Raw genomic sequence first — 15,000 nt, forward strand, 5'->3', positions numbered from 1 at the left:
TATATATATATATATATATATATATATATGTGTGTGTGTGTGTGTGTGTGTGTGTGTGTGTGTGTGTGTGTGTGTGTACCTCTCTCTCTCTCTATCTCTCTCTATATATATATATGCTCCTTTACTCTTTTACTTGTTTCAGTCATTTGACTGTGGCCATGCTGGGGCACTGCCTTTAGTCGAGCAAATCGACCCCAAGACTTATTCTTTGTAAGCCTAGTACTTATTCTAGCGATTTCTTTTGCCGAACCGCTAAGTTAACGGGACGTTGTCAAGCGATGTTGGGGGAGGCAAACACAGACACACACACAAACACACACACACGCACACACACACACACACACACACGCACACACGCACACACACACACACAAATATATATATATATATATATATATATACACATATATATATATATATATATATATATATATATATATATATATATATATATATATATATATACACACACACACAGACACACACACATATATATATATATATACATATATATATATATATACGACGGGTTTCTTTCAGTTTCCGTCAGCCAAATCCACTCACAAGACTTTGGTCAGCCCGAGGCTATAGTAGAAGACACTTGCCCAAGGTACCACGAAGTGGGACTGAACCCAGAACCATGTGGTTCGTGCCACACAGCCACTCCTACGCCTATATATATCTATATCGATAAAAGAGAGGATATTTGTGTGTGTGTGTGTGTGTGCACGTGAATGTAGTTTATGCACGTCCACAAATTAGCACGCATGTCGCTCCAATTTTAGGAGGAGATTCGGAATGACCTTATGTGCATTTTGGCCAATTTTTTCTCTCAGAGGCACCCGCGTATAGCTGTAAAAATCGATAAACTTTTACGAATTTTGAAGTTCGTTGACATGGCGAAGTCAAATCTGTGCGTACGCGCGGGAAGGCGAGAGAGAGAGAGAGAGAGAGAGAGAGAGAGAGAGAGAGAGAGAAATTGTATGTTTGTGAGAGGGAGGGTGAAGGAGAGTTACATTTTGTTTACCAGCGTCTGTGTGGTAGGCAGCAAAGCAAGAAGCAACAAGAAAAAAATACCTTCTCTCTCTCTCTCTCCTTCCCTTACACACACATGCCAGTTATCTCTCTTTCTTGCTTTCTTTCTTTCTTTCTCACACACACACACCAACATTACACACAAAACACATGTTGCCAAAAAGAAATACACGCTTTCTTTTTATAGTGAGTATGCCAGACAGAAAGTGTGTATGTGAAGTTCTTTTGTTAGTGTGAGAGAGCAGCATGTGTGTGTGTGTAATGCTGCTGTGTGTGTGAGACAGGGAGAGAGAGAAAGAAAGAAAGAAAGAAAGAAAGAGAGATAACTGGCATATGTGTAAGGGAGGGAGAGAGAGGGAGAGAGAGGGAGAGGCAGAGCGCGCTCCCTCTATCTCTTTCCCAACACTTTTTATGGAAACTGCCGAATTGATGTAAACAAACCCATGTGGTCTGATTTTCATGTTTCTAGGTATTGTACCGTAAATCGCCATTTCCAAAATATATTTATTTTAAATCATTTATCCGTATATATAGGTAACGCAAGATGTGTGTATGTGTTTTGTTGATATACGGGCAACACACACATCCGAACATGTATGCGTACAAAAAATATGTATGCAATTGGTGTACATACGTGCGTGTGTGTATGTGTGTGTTGCTCATATATATATATATATATATATATATATATATATATATATATATAGATAGATAGATAGATAGATAGGATGATAAATTGAATATTAATTCAATTTAAAACCAAGTGGCCTAGCATATAAAAAATCTGAAAATTCAGAAAAATATGTATTACACGTGTATAAGAGATGACCACTAGGTGGACATCCGATATGCTAGAAAGAGGTCATCAACGACCCAACCACAAAGAAAAATAATGTTCTCCAGAAAAATTTCGCAAAACGTCAGAACAGGACAAAATGAGAAATATACAGAATAAAGAATTATCTATGGACTGCTGCAGTGTCGAACATTAACGTTTTACTTACGTAACATCCGTGTTCTCATATATATATATATATATATATATATATATATATATATATATATATATATATATATATATATATATATATATATATATATATATATATATATATATATATATATACTTAAGACTTTATTGTGATCTGAACAGAACCGCTTCTGACACAGAGAATCGGGAGCCCTTTTGGTCGTTCTATTTTCCTTGCTGGAAGGGTTCCTAACCCATGGGCAAAGAGGGATTAGATGATGGCGGTGGTGTTTTCAAAGGGATGGCATGTGTAACCTGATCACCTCTGCTGATCAAACTACCAACCCATGCGCCCCAGTTGCAACACTGATTCTGCCCAAATTTGACGTCATGTTACTTAGTTTGGTTTGAAATAAAGAACTTGATTAGCTTAATAATCCCAACTTAATCCCGGGCAAAGCCGGGCTATACTGCTAGTATATATATATATATATATATATATATATATATATATATATATATATATATATATATATATATATATATATATATATATATATATATATATATATATATATATATATACATACATACATACACACACACACACTCTGGTGCTAGTTATACAATGTTTCTGCTTCTTCTGAGAGATAAACTAGCTGTCTTTGGAAATGCTATGTGAAACTTGCAGCTTGTTGAACTGAACAAAAATATTTTGTGCAGACAGTGAACTCAGCGACGTATTTCATCTCTAAAACAGTTCCAAAGATATCATAAACAAAATCAGTCTTAATTGAAAGAGCTGGCAGAAACGTTAGTGCGCCGGGCCAAATGCTCAGCGGCATTTCGTTTGTCTTTACGTTCTGAGTTCAAATTTCACCGAGGTCAACTTTGTCTTTCATCCTTTTGGTGTCGATAAATTAAGTACCACTTGCGTTCTGGGGTCGATCTAATCGACTGGTTTCCCCCCAACAAAAATTTCGCGCCTTGTGCCTAGAGTAGAAAAGAAAAGCATTCGCACCATGACCATCGTATGTTATTTTGGAGCACCGTGCATTGAAGAGGGCGGATTTTATCTGCATGTAAACATTTTGGTTTTTGGCTGCTCTATCTATCAGGTCGAGTAACTACGTACTGTCTTTGATGCAACTTTGCTTAGCTAGGGACAAATTTAGACAAGATTATCTGGTGAGCCGAAGTTGCCTCCCTTTACCAATCTATGGTTTAAATTCTTCCTTGCAGCACATACCGCAGTTTTGAACATTCGTTTTCATTTCCAAGTCCAGAAATGTTATAATTATATCTGCTATCTCTGATCATTATCTTTAGGAAAGTTCCACTGTGCGTGACGCTAATTTCTATGTATGTATGTATGTATGTATGTATGTATGTATGTATGTATGTATGTACGTACGTACGTACGTACGTATCTATCTATCTATCTATCTATCTATCTATCTATCTATCTATCTATCTATCTATCTCTTTCTCCGTTTAATTTTAAAGCAAATTTCGACTGGCCACCTAATCGATAGCAAGGTTGTGAATGAAAGCATCTTGTTTGAACCACTCTCCTTATATGTATGTATGTATGTATGTATGTATGTATGTATGTGTGTATGTATGTATGTCGTTATTTAGTTTTATTTCAAGATTCTATGCCAAGAGAGAGAGAGAACCGGTTTCTAACCTAGATCCAAGTCTCCTACATTGTAATTTCAACATCAACAGGGCATGTATGTATGTATGTATGTATGTATGTATGTATGTATGTATTATGTATGTACGTACATGTGTAGATTTGTATGTTTTGTTTTATGTGTGTGTGGAGGCGCAATGGCCCAGTGGTTAGGGCAGCGGACTTGCGGTCATAGGATCGCGGTTTCGATTCCCAGACCGGGCGTTGTGAGTATTTATTGAGCGAAAACACATTAAGCTCCACGAGGCTCCGGCAGGGGATGGTGGCGAACCTTGCTGTACTCTTCCACCACAACTTTCTCTCACTCTTACTTCTTGTTTCTGTTGTGCCTGTAATTCAAAGGGTCAGCCTTGTCACACTATCACGCTGAATATTCCCGAGAACTACGTTAAGGGTACACGTGTCTGTGGAGTGCTCAGCCACTTGCACGTTAATTTCACGAGCAGGCTGTTCCGTTGATCGGATCAACTGGAACCCTCGACGTCGTAAGCGACGGAGTGCCAACAACTTTGAGTGTATTCTCATGCATATAGCTACATGTCTAGACATGGCCATATATACTTAAATGATAAACTTTTGGAAAGTTTTACAGATTTTTATAGTTCCAGCGATGGCTTGGATTTGTAGCCTTCGAATCAGCTTTCACGTTTCTGGTTTTGAGAAGCTTAATTTCTCATCAATGGTACTTAAGCAGTGTGTTACACATCCCAGTTACCAAATAATTACAGGTATAAACCTGAACTTGCAATCTGGGCAGAGTGTATGTATGTAAGTCTATATGTCGTTGAAGTATGCAGCTTAGTCGTTAGAAGTATTTGGATCACGCTCGTTAGGTCGTAAGTTCGATTCCCGGCAGCGCGTTGTGTCCTTGAGCAAGACATTATTTCACGTTGCTCCAGTCAACTCAGGTGGCGAAAATGAGTTGTACCTGTATTCCAAAATTCTATACCTGTCGCATTCTGTCACGCTGAACCTCCTGAAAACTACGTTATGGGTACACACGTCTGTGAAGTGCTCAGCCACTTGCACGTTAATTTCATGAACAGGCTGATGTGATGATCGAACCAACTGAAACACTCATCGTCGTAACCGATGGAGAACCTCTTTTGCAATATTTTGTTTGACCGACGAGTGTTACGTGTGTGAGACTCGGAATAACGAAGGAGTGGAATCTTCGACTATTCCCAAATATGTGTGAGTTTTTGTGCGCGCGTGTGTGTGTGTGTGCGTGTGTGTGTGTGCGTGTGTGTGTGTGCGCGCCGCGCGCGTGTCCCGGCATATTTACCACTACATACATAATAATCATATTAAAAGCAAGTCACAAACGATACAGAAATGAATATATCACTAACGTACCAGTCTTCCTAGCTTAATACTCATTTTCTCATAATTTGTTAGAAGCCTCTTGTCAATTTTATTCGTTGACAGCATAGCTGGCAACGACTGGTAGTGTCGTTTAAGTATCTGATAAAATGCACTACGGTATTTGGCTCGGCTCTTTAAGCTATGAGTTCGAAACACCGCGCTGTGTCTTTATTCGTGTGAGTATCTGATTGCAGTGGAGGCGCAATGGCCCAGTGGTTAGGGCAGCGGACTCGCGGTCATAAGATCGCGGTTTCGATTCCCAGACCGGGTGTAGTGAGTGTTTATTGAGCGAAAAACCTAAAGCTCCACGAGGCTCCGGCAGGGGATGGTGGCGAACCCTGCTGTACTCTTTCACCACAACTTTCTCTCACTCTTCCTTCGTGTTTCTGTTGTGCCTGTAATTCAAAGGGTCAGCCTTGTCACACTGTGTCACGCTGAATATCCCCCCCCCCCGAGAACTGCGTTAAGGGTACACGTGTCTGTGGAGTGCTCAGCCACTTGCACGTTAATTTCACGAGCAGGCTGTTCCGTTGATCGGATCAACTGGAACCCTCCTCGTCGTAACCGACGGAGTGCCAACAATCTGATCACAAGCCGATCAATGAAATCTACGTTCTACCTCTTATATTCACCCCTCCACAGAATATATAGTCAGAGCTTTCCTGCAAATTTAGAGGCAGGGAATTATGCAGGCTGCATACATAACAGATGCTGCAGTGGTGGAGAACAGCTTCCTAGTTAAAGATGGTGTGCAACTTGCAGAGTTGATAGTCCTCGTTATCTGCACAATTGCAGTAAAGTGTACAATGATACTATCTTTAACTGAAAAGCTGTTATCCACCACCGCCGCAACGTTTACTTCTCAGTCTGCATAATTTCCCTGGCGCTAAATTTGCAGCAAAGCTTTTCGGTGCTTGGGCAATGCGCCCTCACCCAACTATGCAGAATCTTTCTTTCCGTCGTTTCTCTTAAATTCTCTGTTAACTGCCTTGAATAGCAAATGCACCTTACCTCTGAACCAGTAGACATTGTGGGATAGCTTATCACTGTAGCTTACTACACTTCTCACATTACTAAATCTCACAGCACTAACTGCTGACATTGTACACTTTACTGCAATTATGAATATAACGAAGATTATCAACGAAGACTATCAACTCTACAACACCCGGTGAAAGTTACTCATCATCTTTAACTGAAAAGCTGTCATAACACCATCGCAACGTATCCTGTTTACTACGCAGCCTGCATAATTTCTCGCCTCTAAATTTGCAGCAAAGCATTTCGGTGCCCGAGCAAGGAGCTCTCAATCAACTATGCAGAGTTCTTCTTTTCGTTGTTCCTCAATTAAAATAGTTCTACCTTTACAATAGCATACTTTTGATAAAGCTGTCCAATTGTTTTCCACGTGTTTTCCATTGTGTATGTATACATTGCAAGTTTCTCAATTTCTTTACCTCCCAATTCACTACCTCATGTGCAGTCGAGAAAGCGATGGAATTTCCTCAGCAGTGGTAGCAAACCTACCTACTTTAGTATCGAAATTTTAATTCCTCAGTAATCCTAATATTAGAGTACTACTTGCATATAGACAAGTATTTTAGTTTTAGGTAAATGCTTATGGTTAAGTTTTTTTATAATATGATATTACAGGGAGATTTTTTTCAAAGTTCATTGCGTGCCACCTAAACGACGTACGGCATGTCACTGCTGACACTTGAAGCATAGGTTTGCCTTCTCTAATCTATGTCGTCGCTGAACCCTCGTGTTTGGTACGAGGACTTTCTAAATATCTTCCCACACACCCTCTCTCTCTCTCTCAATTTATGGAATGGAACTTTCTAGTCAGGCGTTAAAGCTCTGTATTACTTAATCTTCTGTACATACTCATTATCCACACGCAACAATATACTTCACGCCTTACCTATTCTGCTTTCATAATCACAGATCTCAAAAACATTTTTCAATAGAGACATGAGAATGTGGCGTACTTCACAGTTGCCACTCATACTAAAAAAAAAAATAGTTTTAGCATTACACTTTATCGTATTTCTTGCATATAAACGACAAGATACTTTAAATATGAAGCCTAAAAAGATCTACCAGGGTAACCGTTCTTATATAACACTTATATAAAACTGCCCTATAAAGACTGCGATTCCTTTTCTGGGTCTGAACAACATACGGCTTTGGTCAGTTTTCGATTCCCTTCAAAGTTTTTATATGACTCATTAGAATATTACTCGTAACTACGGAGGCGACATTACTACTTCATACACAAACATCTTATATCACATCCAATTGGACATCATTTACCTGGTTTGCTTTAACCACACCCAGCTCAGTCATGTTGCCTCATTTAGAGTTACAACAATGACTGCTATTTCTCTGAGCAACCGATCTGAAAACCTTGACCAATTCGATGTACATGCCTTTCTATCTCGACACTATTTCTATGATTTTAATTATGAGAAAATCACCGACAAGAAACTACAAGTTCTGACATACATGAATACAATCTGGGCAAGAAGTGCATCGAATCGATCTTACGGGTGTTGCCTCCTATTAATTAGATTATTGATTATTTGATTGCTTAATTAATTAATTGATATCGCGTTAAATTTTTCCAGAGGAATAAAACACTACCAAAATACTCTTCTGTTCTGGTGTGTATGCATCAATTACTCCATCAAAATAATTTTATGTATTAAGTTGCATTCAACGATAAAAGGAAGGTAATGAAATATTACTTTAAAAACAATGCGTGTGAAATAATATTAATCATATTGCTAATCAATTATTTTTTTTCGTTTCCAGTGTCGCCTTTCTCTTTACATAAAGGGCATTTATTTATCTTGGCATTTGTAAATACAGCGACTTATGATTGCCATTAGTAGCCATTACGAAGTAACAAAATAATTGATACAGACGGCAAGGCTGCAAATGTTAATAAATTGAGACAAGAAAACCCATACATCAAACGTTTTTTGAATCAATAAATTCTCTAAATCAAGCAATGGTCGTCTGTAACAATACCTTTGAAAAACAATGTATAGCTGCGTTGTTAAAAAGCTTGCTTCACAACTAAGCGGTTTCGGGTTGAATCCCTCCGCGTCTCGTATTGAGCGATTGTTTTTAGCTATAGCTTGTTTGTCAATTAAAGCCTTGTAGGTGAAATTTAGGAGACTAAAACTGTGTGGAAATCTACAGGAAAGACTATTCTCTTCTTTGGATAATATACTTAATTCATCACCCAGTTTAAGACCACCAGCTGGCCCCTGGGGGTCTTTAGCAGAGTTCGTTCTGCTGTAAGTATTCGGGTCAGATCACCAGTCGGAGGATAACTTCATCTCTTTCACCCAGAAGTTTCAGAATCCCTGAAAAAAATGTATCCTGAATGCTGCCCTTCCCTCCTAGGTTAAACACCGAGAAAATGTGGGGTGCGAGAAAAATCCATGGTCGACCAAAATCCTTGGTCGACCAAGTTAACATATTGACTTCTGATCACAGCCATTCCGACTGCGACAAACTTGTCTTTTTAATGGTATCTGGAACGACAATGTCTGTGTACTGTACCTCTGTGCAGCTATTTTCACAAATTGAGCAATTAGATAGAAGCTCGTTGTTTCTTCTCTTATGATATTATAACGCGGTAAGTTCCACAGTGAAAGTGCAATCACTTATAGTTGTTATTACTCATTACATATGATACTAATGATTTTAGGGCAGGCATCAACATCATTTCTTCCATTCTACACTTTGACTTCAATATGTATGGACAGAAAGTACTGATAATGGAACATAATACGATTTACTCCATTACATAACACAGCAAAGGCGGCGAGCTGGCAGAAACGTTAGCACACCGGGCGAAATGCTTAGCTGCATTTCGTCTGTCTTTATGTTCTGAGTTCAAATTCTGCCGAGGTCGACTTTGCCTTCCATCCTTTTGGAGTCGATAAATTAAGTACCAGTTGTGCACTGGAGTCGATCTAATCGACTGGCCCCCTACCCCCAAAAGTTTGGGCCTTGTGCCTAGAGTCAGAAAGATTACATAACACAGGATGGTCATCGCCTGAACAATAACAAAAATCGCCTTATATGATTATCCAGTGTTTCAGCAATTATATATCAAAGGTGATAGCGATATTGGTTTCACATTTTGGCACAAGGGCAGTAATTTTTGGGGTGGGGACTAGTCGATTACATGGACCCCAGTGCTCAGCTGATACTTATTTTATCAATTCCGAAAGGATGAAAGGCAAAATCGACTTCGGTAGAATGTGAACTGAGAACGAGCAGACGGATGAAATGCCGCTAAGCATTTTGTCCGGTGTGCTAACGATTCTGCCAGCTCGCCACTTTTCAGATGATAGCGATATATGTAAAGGATCCGTGTACAATTGGTAATCGAAATTGAAATTATTGATTCATTTCTTTTTTGTTTGTTTTGCATTGTTTTGTTTCTTCGCCTGAAAATTACTCAGCATTTAAGATCCCTCATGATCGTAGGTGTCAAGGTTTTCGTTTTGAAAGCACGCCTTCCTTCTTTGTAGTGGGCATCTTGGGTAAGTATCTTCTACCGTAGCGTATTCTGTGTGTGGAATTTAATGAAGGGGAGCGTCGACGTGATCTCCGCTTCCTAGTTGCTTACCCCTTCTTAGAGAAGAGTGTGTACGAGAAGAATAAAATTTTGTTTATCAAAAATTGCAACCTGCTTTAATGTTCTTCTTCGTACAGAACTATATCACACTATATTACCTATATAGTGCTGAGAAAACTGGATAGTTGACAGTTAAATGTCTTGACCTTCGACACAGTACAGTGAACTACAATGTATCGTGACTATACTTCACTGTTTAGTGTCGACAGTAGATTAACTTTAGTCCCCTCTGTTACTAATCAAGGTGGTATAAAACTGTACTTATCATTTCCTGGAACGAAGGAAAACAAAATTGACCAAAGCAGAATTTAACTCTGAGCAGAGGAGAGATTTCGCTTTATTTCGAAAAGCATAACATTCTGCTATTAGTGCCCTTCTGTATAATAAAGCATGAACAAAAAAAAATGTCTTTTTTAAAAGTTAGTTAACCTGTTTTATATAAAGCATGCCAGAAATTTGATTATAATATTTTGAATCTTTTTTAGCACTTTATTATTATTTTGCTTCATTTTAAATATCTTTATTTCTCACCATATTTGCTTGACTCATATATGCATACACGTGCGTTTGTATGTATGTATGTATGTATGTTCACATATGCGTATGTATATATATAAATATCTTTGTAAGTGTAGCTGTTTAAAACTCGGTTTTCTCACGCCTCTTAATGTATTGGGAAATTTTCGGGTGTTCGGCCACTCTCTTCCGCAAAGCTTGCAGTTTGGGATAATCCTTCAGTAAGCTGGGTTTATCTTGCAATGGATTCTCCAGTACCGAATAACACATCAGGTCACACATAAGGATCTAATGAAATGTAAAACAGATCTCTAATTTACTCCATAAAATAACTAATATATTACAAACTACTATAAATAATTATTGGATCATCCCATAAATAATGCGGTTTTTTCAATTGCATGAACTAAAAGTAGGAGTGGGACGGGATAACCTATCTGCATCAACTTGCTATAAAAGCAGGTAGTAATATTACCTTGTACTTACTCCTAGTGAAAGTTTTGAAGAGTGCAGTTCGATTTTAACAGTTATTTTTTCAAAACTATTATGCAAGTGACTAAGTAGCATATTTGGCATATTTTGCTTTATGAGTTCAATAAAGGCAACAACGCAACGGAAAGTGCGAGGAATATTAATGCAGAATATGGGGATCGGACAATAAGCGTAAGCCAGTGTCAAAGGTGGATCCGAGCCAGAAACTACAGCCTGGAAGACGAGCCTTGTCCTGGAAGATCTGTAGAGCTCGACGAGGAAATCCTGCAAACCCTGGTGGAACAAAATCTCATCGAAACTGTTAAGGAACTAGCAAAAAAGCTTGGATTTGGTCATTCAACCATTCATCGACACCTGTGTGCCAACGGAACAGTCAACAAATTGGGTCAATGGGTTCCTCACAAACTTTCCAAGTCTAATCGCGCGCTGAGAGTGAATGCGTGCTCTTCTTTGCTGTCATGTCTCACGAATGAACCTTTTTCTGGACCAAATAGTGACTGGTGACAAGAAATGGGTTCTCTATGAAAATGTCAAGCGCCGAAGACAGTGAGTAGGGAAAGGAGAAAAACTAGCACCACAGGCTAAAGAAGGTCTTCACTCACGTAAGGTGTTGTTATCTGGTGGGATATGAAAGGTTTAATGGACTTTAAGCTTTTAAACCCAAACCAAACGATAACAAAGGAGATCTACTGCGAGCAGCTTGAGCGGCTTAAGTCAGCACTAGAAGAAAAACGACCATCTTTAGTTTCAAGACGAGAGTCGTTCTTCCATTAGACTAATGCTTGGCTACATACAGCGAGGATGACATTCCAAAGGCTTGAGCAGTTTGAATGGGAAACGATGTCCCATCTACCATATTCGCCGGACATTGTCCTATCTGATTATCATTTGTTCCGCAGTCTTCAAAATCATTTGGACGGAAAAAATATGAATTTTGTAGACGAGCTGAGAACAGTACTGGAGGAGTATTTTTCGTCTCGGACAAATGAATTTTGGAAGTGGGGTGGCTTACAATTCTACCAGGTAGGTGGAAGAATATTGTAGAAAATGAAGAGTAGTATATTTTAGATTAAAAAAGAAATTTGTTTATCTTGATTTTGAAAAAATAAAGAAGTATAAAAATACCACATTATTTATAGGATGGCCCAATACATACAAAAAATAATTTGATTAGTTCAAAATCACATATACATATTTATATACCATATAAGTCGGTTTGAAAATGATATACACAAGCAATGTTTCTCTCTCATTCTTATTACTTTCTGCACAACAGAATATCTATGTGCACGCAATGAATACATAACAACTATAACTATTAATTATTACAGTTATTTTAGGTAAAATTGGTCTCAAATTTTGGCACAAGGCCAGCAATTTCGGGGGAGGGAGCAAGTCGATTACATCGAGCCCAGTGCTCAACTGGTACTTATTTTATTGACTCTCGAAAGGGATGAAAAGTAGAGTTGATCTCGACAGTATTTGAACTCAGAATGTAAAGACGTAAAGACAGATCAAATGCCGCTAAGCATTATGTCCGACGTGCTAACAATTCCTCCAGTTCTCCGCTTTAATAATAATGATTTCAAATTTTGGCACAAGGCCAGCAATTTCAGGGGGAAGGGGTAAGTCGATCACATCGACTCCAGTACTCAACTGGTACTTAACCCATTAAGCCCCAGATACTTAAATTTCTGAATATTAGTTTTAAATCTTTACAAATGATTGAAAACAGGTTAAAATGAAAAAAACAATTATCAAAACACCTTTACTTCAAGTAGAAATGGAAATATTCAATGTCCTATAAATGGGACATTGAGACAATGTGATATAGCTTATTTAATGTTTTCATTTAGTGTCCTATTTATAGGACAGTGGGAGTTAATGGGTCAATTTATCGTCCCCGAAAGGATGAAAGGCAAAGTCGACCTCAGCAGAATTTGAACTAAGAATGCTGCTAAGCATTTTGCCCGGCGTGCTAACGATTCTATCAGTTCGCCAACTTATTTTTGAGTACACATTAATTTAAGATAACAAATAATATACGCATACAGCGGAAAGTACTTCAGGGGATGATTAAGTTATCGTAATCTTGGATGTGTCAATTCATACTGATAAGGCGATCAAGGTTATTCAACGGGATTTTGTTTTCAAGCACAATCCTGAGATAGCGTCATTTAGACGTTGATGTAGCTTTTTATTTTTTTTTCATCTTTTACTTATTTCACTCAATGTACTGTGGCCATACTGGAGCACTGTCTTCAAGGGTGTACTCGAACAAAACGCCCTCCAGTATTCATTTTTAATCCTGTTACTTATTCTATCGGTTTCTTTTGCCGAACCAATATATTACGGGGACGGAAACAAACCAACACTGGTTTTCAAGCGGCGGTGAGAGATAAACGCAAAGACAAAAACACTCATAAACGCGCGCGCGCGCGCACGCACACACACGCACACACACACACACACACACACACATACACACACATATATGACGGGCTTGTTTCAGTTTTCAATTACGAAACCTACTCACAAAATTTTGGTCATCTCGGGGCTATATTAGAAGATTTTTACCCAAAGTGCTGCGCGCCGGAATCGAACCCGAGACCAGGTGGTTAAAAAGCAAGCTTCTCAACTACACAACCACGCATGCGCCTAAAATAAAGAAATTCTCCCTTATTGCTTTGGGAGTGATTGGATGTCACGAAGACAAAACACCAATGTACCAAAAACAGTATAATCTTTTGTTTCAGTCATTAGGCTTCGGCCATGCTGGAGCACCGCCTAAAAATTTTTTAGTCGAATGAATCGATCCCAGTACTTTTTATGTTAAACATGGTACTTATCCTATAGGTCTCTTTTTCCGATCTGGAGACGTAAACACACCAACACCGGTTGTGGAACACACACACACACACACACGACGGGTTTCCATTAGTTCCGTCTATCGATTCCACTCACAAGGCTTTAAACGATCCGAGGCTATAATAGAAGAAACTTGCCCAAGGTTCCACGCAGTGGAACTGAACCCGGAAGCATGTAGCTGGGAAGCAAGCTTCTTATTTCTTAACTGCCCACAAGGGACTACACACAGAGGGGACAAACAAGAACAGACAAAGGAATTAAGTCGATTACATCGACCCCAGTGCGTAACTGGTACTTAATTTATCGACCCCGAATGGATGAAAGGTAAAGTCGACCTCGGCGGAATTTGAACTCAGAACGTAACGGCAGACGAAATACTGCTAAAGCATTTCGCCCGGCGTGCTAACGTTTCTGCCAGCTCGCCGCCTTGCTATACAACCACACCTGCGCCTACTATTAGTATTACCAATATTTACTAATGCGTCTAGTATTACTATACATTACGCATATATTGTTTAGAATCCTTTTAATATAACTGAAGGAAGACACTTCATGTACCTAAGGAACACGAAGTTGCTCCCGGGTTAAATAAAGTAAGGTTATATAGTGAAACCATGCAATTAAAATAAGAACACTGAAAAAATATCAATATCAATATTAATCTTACCTTATCTCCTACAAACCATTTATTGCCATTGTTGTTACTCTCAAGAGTCTTTTCCAAATAAGGCAAGATGCGGTCACACATAATTCCATATCTGCGGCGTTGTTCCTCCTGCAAACACAATGTTTACACGTTATTTCTCAACTATTTATCAATAATTTGGTTTGATTGAGATGGTCGAAACTTCACATTCGTAATGGTTTTTTTCCCTTTCTTTCTTTCTTAATTTTTATCTTGAAGTAAAACATGATTTAGTCTTCATATGCATAGGCAGGCAAGCCCTTATTCACCAAGAGTTACATACCCGTAGGGTGCCTCCAGCGCCATCAAGTACCCGACTACCACAATCACTATTCCCTGTTTTTATTTTATTTGCGCCCTTTTCAAGCCTAGCCAGGCTCATGGGCCCGGTTTCCTGGTTTCTATGGCGTATGTGTTCCCCTCAGCTGGACGGGACGCCAGTCCATCGCAGTGTTACTCAAGAAACAAGAAGAAAGAGTGAGAGAAAGTTGGGGCGAAAGAGTACAACAGGGGTCACCACCACCCCCTGCCAGAGCCTCGTGGAGTTTTAGGTGTTTTCGCTCAATAAGCACACACAACGCCCGATCTGGGAATCGAAACCGCGATCCTCCGACCCCGAGTCCGCTGCCCTAACCACTGGGTCATTGCGCCTCCACTGCAATCAGATACTCACATGAATAAAGACACAGCGCTATTCCCTGTTCACA

General features: G+C 39.1%; 1 protein-coding gene across 1 annotated transcript in view; it reads right to left on the bottom strand.

The window, feature by feature from the left end:
- Nucleotides 1-10,139: 10,139 nt before the first annotated feature.
- The window catches only part of LOC106883400 (S-crystallin SL11-like), a 25,603-nt gene continuing 20,742 nt past the window's right edge, over nt 10,140-15,000 (bottom strand). The window contains exons 4-5 of the mRNA XM_014934428.3: nt 14,276-14,383; nt 10,140-10,536 (exon numbers count right to left, since the gene is read on the bottom strand). Of these exons, the coding sequence (XP_014789914.1) occupies nt 10,372-10,536; nt 14,276-14,383 (273 nt within the window). The 3' untranslated portion in view covers nt 10,140-10,371. The remainder of the gene's footprint in view (nt 10,537-14,275; nt 14,384-15,000) is intronic.

This window comes from Octopus bimaculoides, chromosome 5 (assembly GCF_046866305.1).
Source record: "Octopus bimaculoides isolate indiv1 chromosome 5, ASM4686630v1, whole genome shotgun sequence".
NCBI classification, from domain to species: Eukaryota; Metazoa; Mollusca; class Cephalopoda; order Octopoda; family Octopodidae; genus Octopus; species Octopus bimaculoides.